The sequence below is a fragment of the Mastomys coucha genome, unplaced genomic scaffold (assembly GCF_008632895.1).
Source record: "Mastomys coucha isolate ucsf_1 unplaced genomic scaffold, UCSF_Mcou_1 pScaffold15, whole genome shotgun sequence".
In the NCBI taxonomy this organism is placed as follows: domain Eukaryota; kingdom Metazoa; phylum Chordata; class Mammalia; order Rodentia; family Muridae; genus Mastomys; species Mastomys coucha.
Window position 1 is genome coordinate 152,066,285 of NW_022196897.1, and position 17,741 is coordinate 152,084,025.

At 45.0% G+C, this 17,741-nt stretch overlaps 1 protein-coding gene across 3 annotated transcripts in view; it reads left to right on the forward strand.

Annotated features, from left to right (window-relative positions):
- The window catches only part of Ncoa3 (nuclear receptor coactivator 3), an 85,759-nt gene that overhangs the window by 58,486 nt on the left and 9,532 nt on the right, over positions 1-17,741 (forward strand). For all 3 annotated transcript variants that reach the window (XM_031372797.1, XM_031372796.1, XM_031372798.1), the window contains 13 exons: positions 401-501; positions 2,071-2,245; positions 3,315-3,500; positions 3,603-3,701; positions 4,273-4,413; positions 4,670-4,817; positions 6,337-6,713; positions 6,829-7,697; positions 9,097-9,226; positions 10,783-10,977; positions 11,297-11,569; positions 11,791-11,917; positions 13,112-13,283. In XM_031372797.1, the coding sequence (XP_031228657.1) occupies positions 401-501; positions 2,071-2,245; positions 3,315-3,500; positions 3,603-3,701; positions 4,273-4,413; positions 4,670-4,817; positions 6,337-6,713; positions 6,829-7,697; positions 9,097-9,226; positions 10,783-10,977; positions 11,297-11,569; positions 11,791-11,917; positions 13,112-13,283 (2,993 nt within the window). The remainder of the gene's footprint in view (positions 1-400; positions 502-2,070; positions 2,246-3,314; positions 3,501-3,602; positions 3,702-4,272; positions 4,414-4,669; positions 4,818-6,336; positions 6,714-6,828; positions 7,698-9,096; positions 9,227-10,782; positions 10,978-11,296; positions 11,570-11,790; positions 11,918-13,111; positions 13,284-17,741) is intronic.

Below are 17,741 nucleotides of genomic sequence, written 5' to 3' on the forward strand. Positions count from 1 at the left end.
CACACACACACACACACACACACACACACACACACACACACACACATACACACACACACCTTTGGATCAAGGAGACCGGGTAGAGCCTCACTCATGCGAAGTAAGATTTTACCAAAGTCCCACGAGTTGACCAGCTTTGCCTTTTAAGAAACAGTTGACAGAGAATTGGCTGAAGACCGATGCTACTCAGTGCAGAATGCTGGTGGGAGGGAAGCGGGGCCTAAGAGCTAGCACGTGAGCAGAAAGGGGACTGGGTGACTTCTACCTTCCTGGGAAACTGAGAGAGAGGCATTCTCTTATCAGCCAGTGAGTGTTCTGCACGTATATGTACAGACTACCCGTGTGTGTGTAAGAACTGACATAGCGCTGCTCAACGTGATGCTTCCTTCTGTGTCTTCAGGAAAAACTATTTGCAGTGATGATGATGTTCAAAAAGCTGATGTGTCTTCTACAGGGCAGGGGGTCATTGATAAAGACTCCTTAGGACCGCTCTTACTCCAGGTGGGTGTGAGGACTGTGGCTGTCCAAAGCATGCTGTGCTTTGGTTGCTTACTATGTGATTTATATAGAGTGTGCGTGTGTGTGTGTGTGTGTGTGTGTGTGTGTGTGTGTGTATAGGCATTGGAAATGAGGAAAGAGTTTTTGCCCCTGTGGAGCAGAGCTCAGTATAACAGCAATCATACAATACCCTCCTGACGCTATGTATAATACTGTATTTGCACTGTATACAATATGAATACACAAAAGCAAAGGCTCTCTGTGAGATAGAGTCACTCGTAATTTCCCAGGTCAGTGACATGCACTCGTAATTTCCCAGGTCAGTGACATGCAGAGGTGCTACCTAGTGCATCTAGTGCAGACCCTTTATGAAATTTCCCATGAGTGCTTGTACAGTACACTACAGCTTTACTTTTTCTTTGTCCTGTTAGAAATTAAACCCAGGGCCTCACACTTGCTAGGTGACCATAATAGGCAAGCATGTTACCACGGAGTGACACCCTCCGCCCTCAGCTCTGTATTCTTGGAGAATTTATTTATGGTGCTGGGGAGGGAAGCCCCGGGCCTCATGCATGCTAGGCATGTGCTCTGTGATAGAGCTGCACCCCAGCTTGTGAGGCAATTTCAAACATTAAACATGTGCATGTTTTTAAAGTAATTGCCTTGAGAAGAGTTGATTAACCATGGTGCAGTGTCTACTTCAGGCCGGCGAGCGCTTCAGCAAGTTTACTTGACAACTGGTCTTTCTTTCAGTGAGTCATTTCAACTACTTTGTTCATTCATTTTAATCTCGTGTTCAGGAACAGATAGTAATTCCTATAGCTTAACTTGAAAACAGGTGGAGAATTGGGGGAGCACTAAGAATGATTTTTTTTCACTTTCTCTCTCTCTTTTTTATTTTGAGACAAAATGGTAAAACATACAGGCTATTTTTTTTTTTTAAGACACATTGTAATGTTAGCCCAGGCTATCTTTCAACTTGTAGTATAGGTCAGGGTGGCCTGAACTCCTGTTCTACTTTCTAAATTTTGGGGTTAAGGGTATATAATATGTCATTTCCTACCTGCCTTTTTTTTTTTAAACTTTTTTTTTTAATGTCCTGAATGTTAATGTTAATAGAACCAATGGTTGGTAGTTGACTCTAATTGTTGGGCTAGTATTCCCCCTAACCCTTGCCCCTCTCACATTTTCTTTACAAATAAGGCTGTAGTCTTCCTCTGCTAAGGCTGCAGTGAGTAGGTGACTCAGACAACAGAAGCCTATTTCTTCAGTTTTGAAGACTGGAACCAAGATGGAGGGTGTTGGCAGGGTTGCTTTCTCGAGTCTTCTCTTCTGGGCTCACCACGTGTCTGAAGGCCTTTTCCCTAGTGTATTCTTATTTAATCTGTCCTTATAAGGACACCAGTTGTATTGGATTGGCTCCTCGTTAAGTACTATTGGCCCTTTAAATGCTCTATTTGCAGGTAGAACCCTAACCCAAACCCTGTCCTGAACCCTGGCAAAAGTGGGGGGAGGAGGTTAGTGCTTCTGTGGGGTTGGTTTTCATAGTAGTATGAACACATCCCACTGTAGGCACTGGATGGCTTCCTGTTTGTGGTGAATCGAGATGGAAACATTGTGTTTGTGTCAGAAAATGTCACACAGTATCTGCAGTACAAGCAGGAGGACCTGGTTAACACAAGTGTCTACAGCATCTTACATGAGCAAGACCGGAAGGATTTCCTTAAACACGTACCCAAAGCCACAGGTGCGCTCTTTTTATTTTGTTTGAGAGGAAGACGGGATCCTACTGTGTGGTCCAGGCTAGTTTGGAATCTACAGTCCTACTGTGTGGTCCAGGCTAGCTCTGAATCTATGATCATCTAATTCTGTGTTGTCTCATATTGCTGGGATTATAGATGTGTGCTGCGCTACTTACTTGGCCTGCATATAAACATGTTTTCTAAATATGTTTAATTGTTCTTAGTTATTTCTTAAGAGATTAAATGTGCTTTTTAGGAAGCCAGAAAATGAGACTTAATAAGTGATTTCCAGCAACATTTTCAGTGTGGCCTCAGTGGACTCAAAGTTTTCCATGGTGCCCAAATGTTCAGTGAGACTTGTGGTGAGGCTGAACTTACTCAGATGTCTTGATACTGTCATTCTGAAATGTTATACGTAGGTGTCACTGCATGAGAGTTGAGTAGTAAGAAGAGATAGCTGGACTTGGTTCTTCTGTTTCTATGAAAAGTTTCATGTCTCCCAGGATGCTCTCCAGTCCTCTTTTTTCGGCCCCTTTAGTAGCTGGGCCAACAGCTTGCCCTGCTACACTCTATAGCATGAGTTCTTAAAGATTAAAAGATTATATATATAAAAACCCCTTACATGTATGTATCTGTGTGAGTGAATACCATGTGTTACTGCAGTGTCATGGGGGCCAGAGAGGACATTAGATTATCTGGAGCTGGAGTTGAAGGTGCTATGAACTGCCTAGCTCTGGTCCCCAGGAAGAGCAACTAAGTGGTCTTAACCAGTGAGCCACTCTTCCAGCCCTTAGCTTGAATTTTAAAAAATTTTGTATATATGATGAATCTTTTGCTTGCACGCATATAAGTGTATCATGTGTGTGCCCAAGGCCACCAGAGTGCATCAGGTTCCTTGGAAGTGGAGTTGTGAATGACTCTACCCCCATGTGGGTTCTGGGAACTGAACCCAGGCTCTCTCCAAAGAGCAAGGCCCAACTCTAGCTTGAGTTTTTGATAGTTTTTGACTGACTATTACCTGGCTTATAAAGAATAATTTCAATTTGTCTTCAAATTTTAATTTGTTTTTCAAAGTTAATGGAGTTTCTTGGACTAATGAGAACCAGAGACAAAAAAGCCATACATTTAATTGTCGTATGTTGATGAAAACACACGACATTTTGGAAGACATGAATGCCAGTCCTGAACCGCGTCAGAGATATGAAACGATGCAGTGCTTTGCCCTGTCCCAGCCTCGCAGCATGCTGGAAGAAGGGGAAGGTGAGAGTCGGCCCACGCCCATCCTATTGATGCTGTGTCTCTGGTTGCCTGTTAGTCACAGCTAAAGCCACTCTAATCTGACCTGGTGACCTTTTGTTGTAGACTTGCAGTGCTGCATGATCTGTGTGGCTCGCCGTGTGACTGCAGAACGGCCATTCCCATCCAGTCCCGAGAGCTTTATTACCAGGCACGACCTCTCTGGTAGGACCATCCTTTTACAAAGTGTTCTTATTCCTCTGGTTCTCCGAGTGCAAGAGTGTGTGCACTTGTCACAAGGTCACTATTCTTCCACCTGGGGCTCCACACATGGGACACAGGTCCTCAGCAAGCACCTTCACTTTTACTGAGATCCCTCTCTCAGCCTGGACTCCTCTGTCTGCCCTGTGGGCTCTGAGCTTGCACGCTCATGCCATTCCACCTAGTTCTCCTCCTGTTATCTCAGAGTGAATCTGGCTCTCCCCAGCCCCACGGCGTACATTTCTATTTGTTGTGTGATCTGTTGGAATCAGCCTCTTCCTGAGCGCTTGCTCTCACCTTCTGTGTCTCTCTGAGTTGGCAGTCTCATTTTCTCCTCTAAGTAACGCTAAGTATAACCAAATAGCCCTTCTTTAAGTTCCAGTGCTTCTTACTAGAAGAGAGCAGCCTCCAGCTGTGCCTAAGGACAAAAGGCAGAACTGAGACTGTCTCCTTCAGGTCACTCTCAAGGGCTAGGCACGAGCAGCAGCAAGCTCTTCCAGGCAGGGTTAGAATCTTCTGTTTTTATCTTTAATAGGAAAGGTTGTCAATATAGATACAAACTCACTTAGATCTTCCATGAGGCCTGGCTTTGAAGACACAATCCGAAGATGTATCCAGAGGTTCTTCAGTCTGAATGATGGGCAGTCATGGTCCCAGAAGCGTCACTATCAAGAAGGTAAGGCATTTGGAGTTGATCTTGGTACTGATGTTGATGATGTTGTAAAGCACTCACTGCGTGGTTAGCCCTTGCTCTGCTCTTTGGTGGTTGTAGGAGAGGGAATGGTTTCTGAGCATAGCTGTTCCATACTTTGTGTATGTCCACATGATTTAACACAGTTTTGTACTTGAAGTGTGATTTCTTCTCGTCTGTTTCTGTATGCATTGGCCTAGTCTCAGATACGAGTAACAGGATGCTCCCCCCGCCCCCACAGCTTATATTCATGGCCACGCAGAGACCCCAGTGTACCGCTTCTCATTGGCTGATGGAACTATTGTGAGTGCGCAGACAAAAAGCAAACTCTTCCGCAATCCTGTAACGAATGATCGTCATGGTTTCGTCTCGACCCACTTTCTTCAGAGGTGATGACACTAAAGCACCCTTTCCCCATGATGCTTTGCTGTTGATTTGCAGGGAGGAAAGGCAGGGAAGCTCTTGGATTTCATGAAGTGAATTTAGGTTCTTCAGAGTATGTTTTCTTTAAGGTTATATTTTTTATTTACAAGTTAGTATTTTCCACTAAATAATCGTTTTGTGGATAAGGCCAGGGTGTGTATGTATGGGGATGAGGCGAGGTTGTGTGTGTGTGTGTGTGTGTGTGTGTGTGTGTGTGTGTATGAGCCGAGATTGATGTGGGAGGGGGATGAGGCAAGGTTAGTGTGTGTGTGTGTTGGGGGCGGTGAGGTTGGTGGTATGCTCAGAGAGTAATGGGTACTTGTTACCTTTCATTTCTAGTGTCATATTTACATTGCTTCCAGGGAGTGGATTTTGAATAGAAAGTAAAACATAATGTAGCTCCTAGGTACTAACAGGTAGTAACTACTCATGTTATTAATGGTGGACAGACTGCATAGGAACTCTTCAGTCATTGGTTGTCTTAAGGAGTCGGCGCACCCTTCCGGGCACCCCAGGTATGGTCAGCTATTGAGGCCTTGGAAGCTGGACATCACATGACTGTCAGAGCCACTTAGTGCTCATGTCACTCATTTACATCTTCTGGCTCATTTAAAACTGTTAGGGATTCTGCTTAGCGGGTAAAATGTCTTCCTTGCATGATGCCCAGGTTCAGTTCCCAGCATGGTATAAACCGGGTATGGTAGTAGACTCCTGTGCTTCCTAGGACTTGGGAGGTAGAGGCAAAAAAAAATCTTTGGCTTCATAGTGACTTTGAAGCTACCATAGGCTACGTGAGACCCATCTCAAAACAAACAACGAATAAAAAACAAAAACCAAACAACAATGACAAAAAAACAAACAAATACCATATTGTAGATCTGGTGGTGTGGCCTGTTATCCTAGCTACATGGGAGGCCAAGGCAGCAGGATCTCAAGTTCTGGGCCTGACTGAGTTAATGAATGAATTCAAGGCTAGACTTAGTAACTTTGTGAGATGAGACCCTGATTCAAAATACCAATGTGATGGTCTTTGGCGTACAGCTCAGTATTGGAGAGCTTGCTTAGCATTCAGGAGACTCTGAATCCCCAGTACTGTATAAAAACAGGAAAATTAGGGGCTAGAGAAATGGCTCAGTTATTAAGAGCACCTATTCTTGCAGAAGATCTGACTCATAGCACCCATATGCTGACTCTAGTTCCAAGGGATCCAGTGCCACCTTCTGACCTCTGTAGGCAGTAGGCATGCATATGGTGAATATACACAAATACAGACAAAATACCAGTATACACGAAATTAAATCTATAAAATAGAAAAGCAAAGCAAAGTGTTGCTGGGTTGACTTGGTGTAGCACCTAAATTGGCTTTACCACTTGGTATGGAGTGACTCCTAGTGTTACGCTCCTACGCAGCTCTCTCCTGCTCTCTTGCTTCCCTTTGTGCATTGCTGTGGTTTTAAAGGAAAACTTCTGTGTGTTTGTTTGCAGAGAACAGAATGGATATAGACCAAATCCAAATCCTGTTGGACAAGGCATACGGCCTCCTGCAGCAGGGTGTGGCATGAGCATGTCTCCAAATCAGAATGTACAGATGTTGGGCAGCCGAACCTATGGCGTGGCAGACCCCAGCAATGCAGGGCAGATGGGTGGAGCTAGGTATGGGGCTTCTAGCAGCGTAGCCTCCCTGACCCCAGCACAGGGCCTGCAGTCCCCATCTTCCTACCAGAACAACAGCTATGGCATCAGCATGAGCAGTCCCCCACATGGCAGCCCTGGGCTTGGCGCCAACCAGCAGAACATCATGATTTCGCCACGTAACCGTGGGAGCCCAAAGATGGCCTCCCACCAGTTCTCTCCTGCTGCAGGTATCCACAGTTGCATTTTCTTTTGCTTCTGTTTTTTTTCCTCCCTTACTGTCTTTTGTAATAGGAACTTAGAGGTTGTGTCTGACAGTCTCTCCTGACCTTTCTCCATATGTAGGTGCACACTCTCCCATGGGACCTTCTGGCAACACAGGGAGCCACAGCTTTTCCAGCAGCTCCCTCAGTGCCTTGCAAGCCATCAGTGAAGGCGTGGGGACCTCTCTTTTGTCTACTCTGTCTTCACCAGGCCCCAGACTGGATAACTCTCCCAATATGAATATAAGCCAGCCAAGTAAAGCTAGTAGTCAGGATTCCAAGAGCCCCCTAGGCTTATATTGTGAACAGAACCCAGTGGAGAGTTCGGTGTGTCAGTCAAACAGTAGAGATCACCCCAGTGACAAAGAAAGCAAGGAGAGCAGTGGGGAGATGTCAGAGGCTCCCAGGGGACCCCTGGAAAGCAAAGGCCACAAGAAACTGCTGCAGTTACTCACATGCTCCTCCGATGACCCAGGCCATTCCTCCTTAACCAACTCTCCCCTGGATTCAAATTGCAAAGACTCTTCCATTAGTGTCACCAGCCCCTCTGGAGTGTCATCCTCAACATCAGGAACGGTGTCTTCCACCTCCAATGTGCACGGGTCTCTGTTGCAAGAGAAACACCGGATTTTGCACAAGCTGCTGCAGAACGGCAACTCCCCAGCGGAGGTCGCCAAGATCACCGCAGAGGCCACTGGGAAAGACACCAGCAGTACTGCTTCCTGTGGAGAAGGGAGTGTCAGGCAGGAGCAGCTGAGCCCCAAGAAGAAGGAGAATAATGCCCTTCTTAGATACCTGCTGGACAGGGACGACCCCAGTGATGTGCTTGCCAAAGAGCTGCAGCCCCAAGCAGACGGAGGGGACAGTAAACTGAGTCAATGCAGCTGCTCCACCAATCCCAGCTCCGGCCAAGAGAAAGACCCCAAAATTAAGACAGAGACAAGTGAGGAGGTAAGATAGCCTCTGTTCCAGCCCATCATTTGTCTCTTCATTTCTGTGTTATAAACATTGCATTTGTAGTATATAACATTGTAAATTGTTACACACTACAATTGTTTATAACAACATTATAAGTTGTTTTTAATTGAAGTATAACTTTGAGGATTCATTCATTATATAGTTACTGTGTATATTTGAGAGAGTGTGTCTGTGTTTGAGAGGGTTTTTTTTTTTTTTTTTTTTTTTTTTTTTTTTGGTTTTTTGAGACAGGGTTTCTCTGTATAGCCCTGGCTGTCCTGGAACTCACTCTGTAGACCAGGCTGGCCTCGAACTCAGAAATCCACCTGCCTCTGCCTCCCAAGTGCTGGGATTAAAGGCGTGCGCCACCACCGCCCGGCTTTTGAGAGGGTTTTGAGTGTGTGTGTGTGTGTGTGTGAGAGAGAGAAAGAGAGAGCGCGCGCACGTGAGAGCGAGCGTTTTTGTGTGTGAGAGAGTGGTGTGTGCAAGCCTTCCATTGTGGGGCTGGAGGTTGAACTCACGGTGCCAGATTTGCTCGGCACGGGTCTTTCCATGCCGAGCCATCTTTCTGGCCTAGAGATAAGTGTTCAGAGGCAGTTAGAAGCATTTTCATGGAAATGGTTGGAAGGAGCAGATTAGGCTGTTAAGGACATGGTAGATGTTATTAGAAAGTTTGAATTTATCAGCATCACTTTTCCCCCTCAGGAGTGAGAGTTCATGCATGTGAACACATTCTACAATGCATCTTGCTAACCCTGCGTAAGCGCTCTTCTAGGGAGAATGAGAAAGCGAGTGTTTTGTAGGATAGACACAGGCCTCCCTTCACTGTATCTGGTAGCAGGGTCCCTCACCGCGTGCCTGTGAATACCTTGTTAAATACCACTCTCCAATACATTCTCAGAAAAGTAGATGGAGGCTTCTGCCACTAAGGATGACTCCTCCTTAGCCACCTGTTGTGGGAAACGTGCAGAGCAGAACGTGCAGTGTGGGCCGGCAGAGTCCAGGGGTTTATCACAAGGGCTAAGCCTGCAGTGAAGGTGGAGATGAGGGTGGCCTTTGGCCTGGGCATTATTATCTCAGGTAACAGCTTGGGGGTTGTTGCTGGTTTTTTTTCCCCCAGAGCTAAGGATCCAGGGCCTTGCGCTTGCTAGGCAAGTGCTCTGTCACTGAGCTAAATCCTTGACTCTTATTTTTTGTTTTGTTTGTTTGCTTTGCTGTTGTTGATCTGTTTTCTTTGAAAGGGAGAGAGTCTCACTGGCTGTCTCTGGCTGTCTCGGATTCAACCACGCCCAGCATCACTGTTGTTGGTTCCTGTTTGGTGTTTCTTTTGCTGATGCCTTGATAGCTGCATCTGGTGTTACATGCAGAATAATTTTAAAAGGCTCATTTTCAGGTATCGGGAGACCTGGATAATCTAGATGCCATTCTTGGAGATTTGACTAGTTCTGACTTCTATAACAATCCTACAAATGGCAGTCACCCAGGGGCCAAACAGCAAGTGTTTACAGGACCAAGTTCTCTGGGTAAGGAGAAACCAGAGCTTTTCTTTTTTAAAGGGTGAGGTTGGGTGGGAGTTTGAGACATGGTCTTTGTGAGGAGCCTGGGCTGGTCAGAGACTTACCCACTGAACTCCACTGTCCCAGTTCTGGGACCCAGATATGCCTCACTCAAGTTTCTCAGTACGGGTGCATGTTCACTCACACCAAGACCACGAAGCAGCAGTGCTTGTAACTTCAGAATGCATACTCTGCCTTTCCAGGTTCTTGCACCCATTAATACTGTGTCAGTCATTTTCCTGCCTTCCTTTTCCTTTTTAATAATTAAGTGTGTGTGTGTGTCCATGCCTGTGCTGCAGCATGGGGTCAAAGGACATCTTGAGGAAGCGGCTCTCCTCTGCTAGCATGTGTGTCCTGGGGTGGGTGGGACTTAGACCATCAAGTTGGCAGCTAGCTGTCTGACTGGTCCCTCTCAGGTTTCCCTTCTAATTAATCTGCCAGTAACCATGATTCCTATAGAATACATACCTGGGCTTTGGGGTAGATTTCTTAAACATGGAGAATTGGATTAAAAGACCCAAACTGGATTAAACACATTATTTTTGGTCCTTAAAGAAGGTTCTTGTATTTAACCCCAGAGGTGCCTCTTGTCGTTGTTTTGGTCTTTACATGAACCCTTCCCTATTGTAGGGTGTCCACTCAGTGTACTATCAAAGCCAAGTTGTATGAGCTAAAACCCGAATAATTTATAGTCATCTCATGCAGGTTACTTCTACTCTCTCTTCTCTTCTCTTTCCCCCTTCTTTGTTTCTTTCTATCTTTTGCATCAGACTCCCCTCCTCCCCTCTCTTTCTTTGAGAAATGGTAACCCTGACCTTGAAATCAGAGACTCATCTGCCTCTGCCTCCTGAGTGCTGGGACTAAAGGCGTGGTATCCACCCCCCTTCTTTCTTTTTCTTCCCTCCCCCCTCCCTCCCTTCCTCCCTCCTTTCTTCCATTTTTTGCAAGAGCGTTCCGTTATCTTCAATCGTACTGTTTCCTAAACTGACTAGTCATATTAGTCAAAGAGGTCAGGAAGAAACTTAACACTTATTTCCTATTTAATTGGAAGCTCAACTTTTTTTTTTAATTGTAAAATTGTAAGTAGAGAATATGCTTTATAAGTATGTGTGTGGAAGCATCTCTAGGAATTAAAAACATCTGTCCATTTTCTCTTTCTGTCTTTCTCCTTCCTTTGTGGTGTTGGGCATCTGCATGCAGAGTCTTATGCTTGTTAAACATGATCTACCCAGCCTCAGTGCCCAGCATGTGCCTTGTCAGACTTGGCCATATTGGACTATAGCTGAATGTTAGCACTTTGACCATCATACAGATTATTGTTTGTACTTTATTTGGAATTTTGGCTTTTTTATCTTTTCTTTTTGATACAAATATTTATTTTGTAAAAGAAAATGGTAGCGTTTGGTTTTATGAGAAAGACTTTGTGGGGGGCTTAGTGGTGTTTGTTTGTTTCTTGCACTTGATTATTTAAATATCGAGTCAGAAAGGGATACTAATGTGGCAAGCTTCTGTGTTTTCAACAGGTTTGAGAGGTCCACAGCCTGTGCAGTCTGTTCGTCCTCCATATAACCGAACGGTGTCTCTAGATAGCCCTGTATCTGTTGGCTCAGGTCCGCCAGTAAAGAATGTCAGTGCTTTCCCTGTGTTACCAAAACAGGCCACACTGGCTGGGAATCCAAGAATGATGGATAGTCAGGAGAATTATGGTGCCAATATGGGTAGGTCATGTCTAAGTGTGGTCGTTTCCTTAAACATTGAGCTCAAGTAACAACCTTAATATTTTAATTTATTATTAATATATTGTTAATATTGTTCCTTCCATGGACCATGGTATCTCTTAAATATCCCATTGGTTCAGGCCATCTTTCTAACCTGTAACAAACGTGTGGGTGAGGCTTCTAGATACTGTCTTTATAGTCGGCCAGCCCTACTCAGGATGGCCACCTCAGCTACAGTAGTAAATAATGGTTCTCCCAGGGCAAAAAGGGCTTTTGTGTTATGTGTTGGGTAAGATCTGATGAGCCCTATCTATTTTAGGTGGACCAAACAGAAACGTTCCTGTGACTCCAACTTCTTCCTCAGGAGACTGGGGTGTAGCTAACTCGAGGGCCAGCAGGATGGAACCTCTGGCTTCAAGTCCCCTGGGAAGGGCAGACTACAGTGCTGCTTTACCAAGACCTGCCATGGGGGGCTCGGTGCCTACCCTGCCACTTCGTTCTAATAGACTGCCAGGCACAAGACCCACCTTGCAGCAGCAGCAGCAGCAGCAACAACAGCAGCAGCAGCAACAACAACAGATGCTTCAAATGAGTAAGCTATCCCTTTCAATAAAAAATGAAAATTGCTTTTTTGGGGGCGTGGGGGTAGGATTGAATACAGGGTTTCCCTTTGTAGTCTTGGCTGACCTGGGATTCACTCTGTAGACCAGGCTGACCTTGAGAACTCAAGAGATCCACCTGGCTCTGCCTTGTAAGTGTGGGATTAAAGGTGTGTGCCACCACCTGGCTGAAAATTGTGTTTTGCTTCCCCAGGAACTGGTGAGATTCCCATAGGAATGGGGGTCAGTCCCTACAGCCCAGCAGTGCCATCTAACCAACCAGGCTCCTGGCCAGAGGGTGTGCTGTCTATGGAACAAGGTCCTCATGGCTCTCAAAATAGGTAGGGTTTTATTTTGTGATGTGGGAATGCTTGCATTGGATTTAAGAGTCTAAGCAGAAACAACCCTGGAAGAATGTGGGAGGCGTGTTGTTGACTTTACCATCTGCTGGTGCAATGAGCAGCGGCTTCTGGGGGTTGGGGGAGGAGGCAGAACTCCATCCCAGCCTTTAGGCTTTCAGGAGGCCTCTCCACAGTAATCTCCCCAGGAGCAGAACGCGTTAGTGGGAAATGCGTTGGGAAAGACGTGTTCTCACAGGTTTATAAGTGCTATTCAGATACTGTGCCTCAGTTTTTTTGGAAAATAAAAATTAAAAATGTGTATGAGTGTTTGCCTTCATGTACGCCTGTGCATCATGTGTGTACAGTGTCCATGGAGGCGAGAAGAGGGTATCAGATACCCGCTGCTGGAGTACATGTGGAGCCTTCATGTGCGTGCTGGGAACTGAACCCACAACTGCTGAGCCATCTCTCCATCCTCTAAAGATTAACTTTTTGAATAATGGATAATTATTTTCTAGAATCATCTCCAACATTTCAGTAGTATGGACGGGAGTGAACTGTTTGCTATCTTTTACTTTTGTTTTTTTATATTAAGAAAGAAAAGACCAGGAGTTCATTCTACATTTTAGTTTTGTTTAATAAACTACCACTGAGAAATGTCCCTGCCCATGCCTTCTTTTTAAAAATTCTGTGCTTATGCAGAGGCCAGAGGTCAGCTGAGACACATCTTTTTTTCTTTTTCTTTTCTTTCTTTTTTTTTTTTTCTTTTTTAAAGATTTATTTTATTTATGTGAGTGCACTGTAGCTGTCTTCAGACACACCAGAAGAGGGTGTCAGCTCCCATTACAGATGGTTGTGAGCCACCATGTGGTTGCTGGGAATTGAACTCAGGACCTCTGGAAGAGCAGTCAGTGCTCCTAACTGCTGAGGCATCTCTCCAGCCCCTGAAACACATACATCTTATAGTGTGTACTTCAGTGCCAATGTGGGCATTGTAGAACTCTCAGCATTTAATTTAGCACTAACAGGAGAGATTGGTGAGTTTGAGGCTACTTTCAGAAAACTTAAAAGCCTAAACAAGAACACCACCATCAGAAGAACACTGTTTTGTTTCTTTGTGGCCCTGGGTGTGGACCATAGATCCTTACCAACTCCAACCCAGCCGCATTGGAGCTGATTCAAGTCTCTCTTTAGGCCTCTTCTTAGGAATTCTCTGGATGATCTGCTTGGGCCACCTTCTAATCCAGAAGGCCAGAGCGATGAGAGAGCTCTGCTGGACCAGCTGCACACACTCCTGAGCAACACAGATGCCACCGGCCTGGAGGAGATCGACAGGGCCTTGGGAATTCCTGAGCTCGTGAATCAGGTGAGTTGCAGTCAGTGTGGGAATGGCAGAGCGCAGCAGTGAGTATGTCTGCATATTGGAGACAAACAGCTTACAATAAGACAGTGTGTACCTTTGTGTTACTTGTGAGAAAGTGAGTATCTGTCCCTTGTTTACTACAGCCAGAGAAACATCTAACGAAGACACTACAGTTTTAAGAATGCTGCTTACTTACATTTTTTAGTTTAACTTTATTTTAAAAAGTTATTTTATGTTTATGGGTATTTGTTTAAATGTATATTTGTGTACTCTATGCATTTTGGTGCCTACGGAAGCCAGAAGAAAGTTTTAGATTCTTTTTGTTTTTTTGTTTTGTTTTGTTTTGTTTTTTTGGTTTTTTTTGTTTTTTGTTTTTTGTTTTTTCGAGACAGGGTTTCTCTGTGTAGCCCTGGCTGTCCTGGAACTCACTCTGTAGACTAGGCTGGCCTCAAACTTAGAAATCCACCTGCCTCTGCCTCCCAAGTGCTGGGATTAAAGGCGTGTGCCACCACCGCCCGGCTTAAGTTTTAGATTCTTTGGGACTGAAGTTACAGACTGCTGAGAGCTACCATATGGGTTCTAGGAACAGACCCCAGTTCTCTAGAAGAGCATCCGTATCTCCGGCCCTAATGATAATCACCTAATTTAAAAAATTTTTGATTTATTAATTTAACTTTATTTTGTATGTGAATGTTTTGCTTGTGTGCATACACACACACACAGAGAGAGAGAGAGAACATGTGTGTGCTAGCATGTAGATGTTAGAAGCATGTAAATGTTACTTTAGGGTTGGACTTAAAGATGGTTCTGAGCTAAAATGTGGGTTCTAGGACCTGAACCTGGGTCCTTGTCCAGAGCCATCTCTTAGCCCCATCAAATGCTATTTACCTTTTTCTTCAGTCTGTAGCTAAACTGTCAGGTGTTCCAGGTGTGCTGGTGAGGCAGGCCAAATATAAAAACGGTTTACAATGGCAAATTAGGCATTGTTGTCTCTTGCCTATTTGTATACTTATCTCATGAAACTATACTTTCACAAGTTTTTGTTTTTCGAGAAAGATAGGATTTCTCTGTGTAGCCTTCTGGATATCTTGGAACTCTGTAGACCAGGCTAGCCTTGAACTCAAATCCACTTGCCTCTACCTCTCCAGTGCTGGGATTAAAAGGATGTGCCACCATGCTCAGCATCACAAATATTTTTGAAATGTTGTAGATGGTTACTTCTATTTACGCTGTATTGGGCAATGTTTAGATTTCCTCCCCTTCCAGGGGAGGCCTTGGTTGCTGGTGGGGAACTAAACATACATACCTGAGGAATTGTTCTTTTTTATGATTTATATATTTTTATTTTATTCACATTGGCTTCTTACATCCTGTGTGTGGGGGTATCATATCCCCTGGAACTGGAGTTACGGACAGTTGTGAGCTGTCATGTGGTGCCAGGAATTGAACCTGGGTCCTTTGGAAGATCAGTCAGTACTCTTAAGCACTGAGCCATCTCTCCAGCCCCCATACCTGAGGAATTGTATGGGATTGTTTATGTGCTGCCACATGCATGCTGTGGAAGCCAGAGAGGGCTCTGGATCTCCTAAACTCTTGTGGAGTTACAGGCAGTTGTCAGCTGCCTGGTGTGGCTGTTGGAAACTGAACTTTGATCCTCTGGAGGATCAGCCACACTCCCAAACATGGAGCCATTTCTCCAACCCGTCTTCAAAGGTGGATGGAGAGATGCTGAGTAGCTTTGTCCAACTTCAGAGATGTGACACCTAGCCCTAACACTGAAGAGCAGCTAAATTTGGGGTACGTGTGTGTGTGTGTCTGTGTGTGTAGGTGTGTCTGTGGGTGTGTCTGGGTGTGTGTTTTTGTCTGTGTGTAGGTGTCTGTGTGTGCATCTGTCTGTGTCTATGTGTCTGTATGTCTGTGGGTGTGTCTGTGCGTGGCCCCTGACCCTGGTGCTAAGGACCATACTGCATTTAGTCTGACGACGTTCTTCCCATTTGCTGGGTACAGGTCTCTTTCTACAGCTCTGGTGAGCAAACGTACCTAGTGTGGTGGTGCTCGCTTTCAGTCCCAGCACTGTGGGAGTCAGAGGCTGGGTTGAGTTCAAGGCAAGCCTGGTGTTTATAGCAAGTTCCAAACCATCTAAAGTTACATAGTGAGACCCTACCTCAAAACCCAAACAACAACAAAAACAAATTCTGACAAATGGAGAGGATATGACAAAACCATGGACAAAACCTCTGTAAGCAGCAAAGGGGCATGGTGGTCACTTGTGGACAGATACTGTCAGATCTGAAGAGCAGCAAAGGGGCACTGTTAGTCACTTGTGGATAGATACTTTCAGACCTAAAGCAGTACATACATGCATAACCATGAGTGTGTGTGCATGCTTAAAAGGGCAGCAGTCCCCATCATTGTCAATTATCAAGGTCTCATCTGTGGGCTTTGCTCTGTGTGTCAGGCCATCCTTCAGCCTTTGTGGGATCTGTAGCTGTAATCTCATCTTATCGTGGATGCTGTCTACTGTGCAGCTGATGAAGATTACCTATGTCTCTTTCTATCCCAAGAGAAAGATGAAAGACCTGGTTTATGTGTCTGGTGTCCCACCTGCTCTGGAAGCTAAGTCAGGAAAGTCACAGGGTTCCAGGATTTAAAGGCAAGGTAGCATATATGTTCATTCTACCAAATGAGCGTAAGGACCATTATTCACAGTCTTTGGCCAAATTAAAAGCAAGCTTTATTTTCTTCCAGACAGGGCTATTTCTCTATAGCAGGGTTTGAGAAAATAGCATTGAACATAGGGGAAGATGGGGTTTATGAGAGAGCCTCAAAACTTCTAGTGTAGGGGGTCTTCAAGGGTTTTCCATTCTGTAAGAACTTGACAGAACGTTCAGAATTATTTGGCAGAGCATCTGATTAGGGCGAAGGTTAGGGGATAGGATGTGGAACGTGTCAAATTCCAGAAAAACGGGGTCAGGACATGGTCAAAGCAAAGTCTTACAGAAAACAGAAGTGAACTTATTTTGACTTTGTAACTGGGTAGCTGGTTTATCACATCAGCACCTTGTTACAGAAAAGAAGATGGCACTTGCTGTTTTTCCGTGATGCGTAGTTTCAGTTTTTCCACCCTCAGAGCTATTGTGTGGCTTTGGCAGATGACCACACAAATAAGATATTTACTAATATGATAGGCAAAAGAGATTACTGGCTCTCACTGTACTCCCTCGACAGCTTGCTTGTCTTGTCTTGTTTGCTGGCCACACATCTGTGCTTTACAGTTTTCTAATGGGGTTTTGATTTTCTTGGTATGTGAGAGTTCAGGCTTACCTGGTGGCATGACGGTTCAGGTTGAGCTGTTTGCTTTCATGGAGGTGTAGAGCTCTTGCCTAGTACTTGCAGTATTTATGTTCCCAGGCTGGCCATACATGCAGTGTGACCCTCAAATGCTGGGCAGTGCACACTGTGAGTGGTTTGTCACACCTTCCTTTGTGTAGTGGCTTTAGCTTTATTGTCAGTTTAAGAATGTTGCTGGGATGGTGCTGCACAGCTTTAATTTCAGCAATGAGGAGACTGATCTCTTGAGTTCCAGGCCATCCAGGTCTACAAAGTTGTAGGACTTCCAGGGCTACATAGAGAAATCCCATCTTAAAAGACCAAAACAAAACAGACCCCCTCCCCAAACAAACAAAAAAACTAAAAGAAAGCATCAAAAATTTCAAAATTGTGTTTATTTAATATGCACAGTAATTTATAACAGCAAAATACTGGGGGAACCTCCAAATCTAAGTTAACTGGGAAGCATTTAAATGATATCTAAGACATCTATAAAAATGGCCATCAGTGATACGTGACAGTGATCAGAGAGTCTGTCATGTACTGTTCTGTTGGGCAGACAGACACACACAAAATAAAATGTAATAAAACTTTACAAATCTGTTGTTCTCCCATAATTTGTGAATAACGAGATGATTTAGGTAATAATAGGTCAGCCAGGAAAAGCACCTCTCCATCTCTGGGTTCACTCCCCAGTTACACACTAAAGGTGCTCACTCACCACTGTTCCTCAACGGATCGACCTGCAACAGATGGCATGTTCCGAAGGAGGAGGGAAGCGACAGGTGCAGTGTGCGCCTTTGTCTTCTCCCAGGCCTTCAAACCAAGAACAAAGTGAGCTGAGCTGCCCTGTCTGCACTTCTGCTCTGCCACCCATGCTCTCCTGGGAGTGAGGTGGCCGTTAACAACACAGAGATCAGCTTCTGGGAGTTGGCTCTATCCTATCACGTGGGTTCAGGCAATGGAACTCAGGTTGCCAGAATTTGTGGCAGAGGCCTTTACCATTGAGTCATTTCACCAGCCCCAAAACATTGTGTGTGTGTGTGTGTGTGTGTGTGTGTGTGCGCGCGCGCGCAGATGGTCACAGACACGCTCCGCTCTGCTCATCTGCTGCTGGTGTGTGTGTGTGTG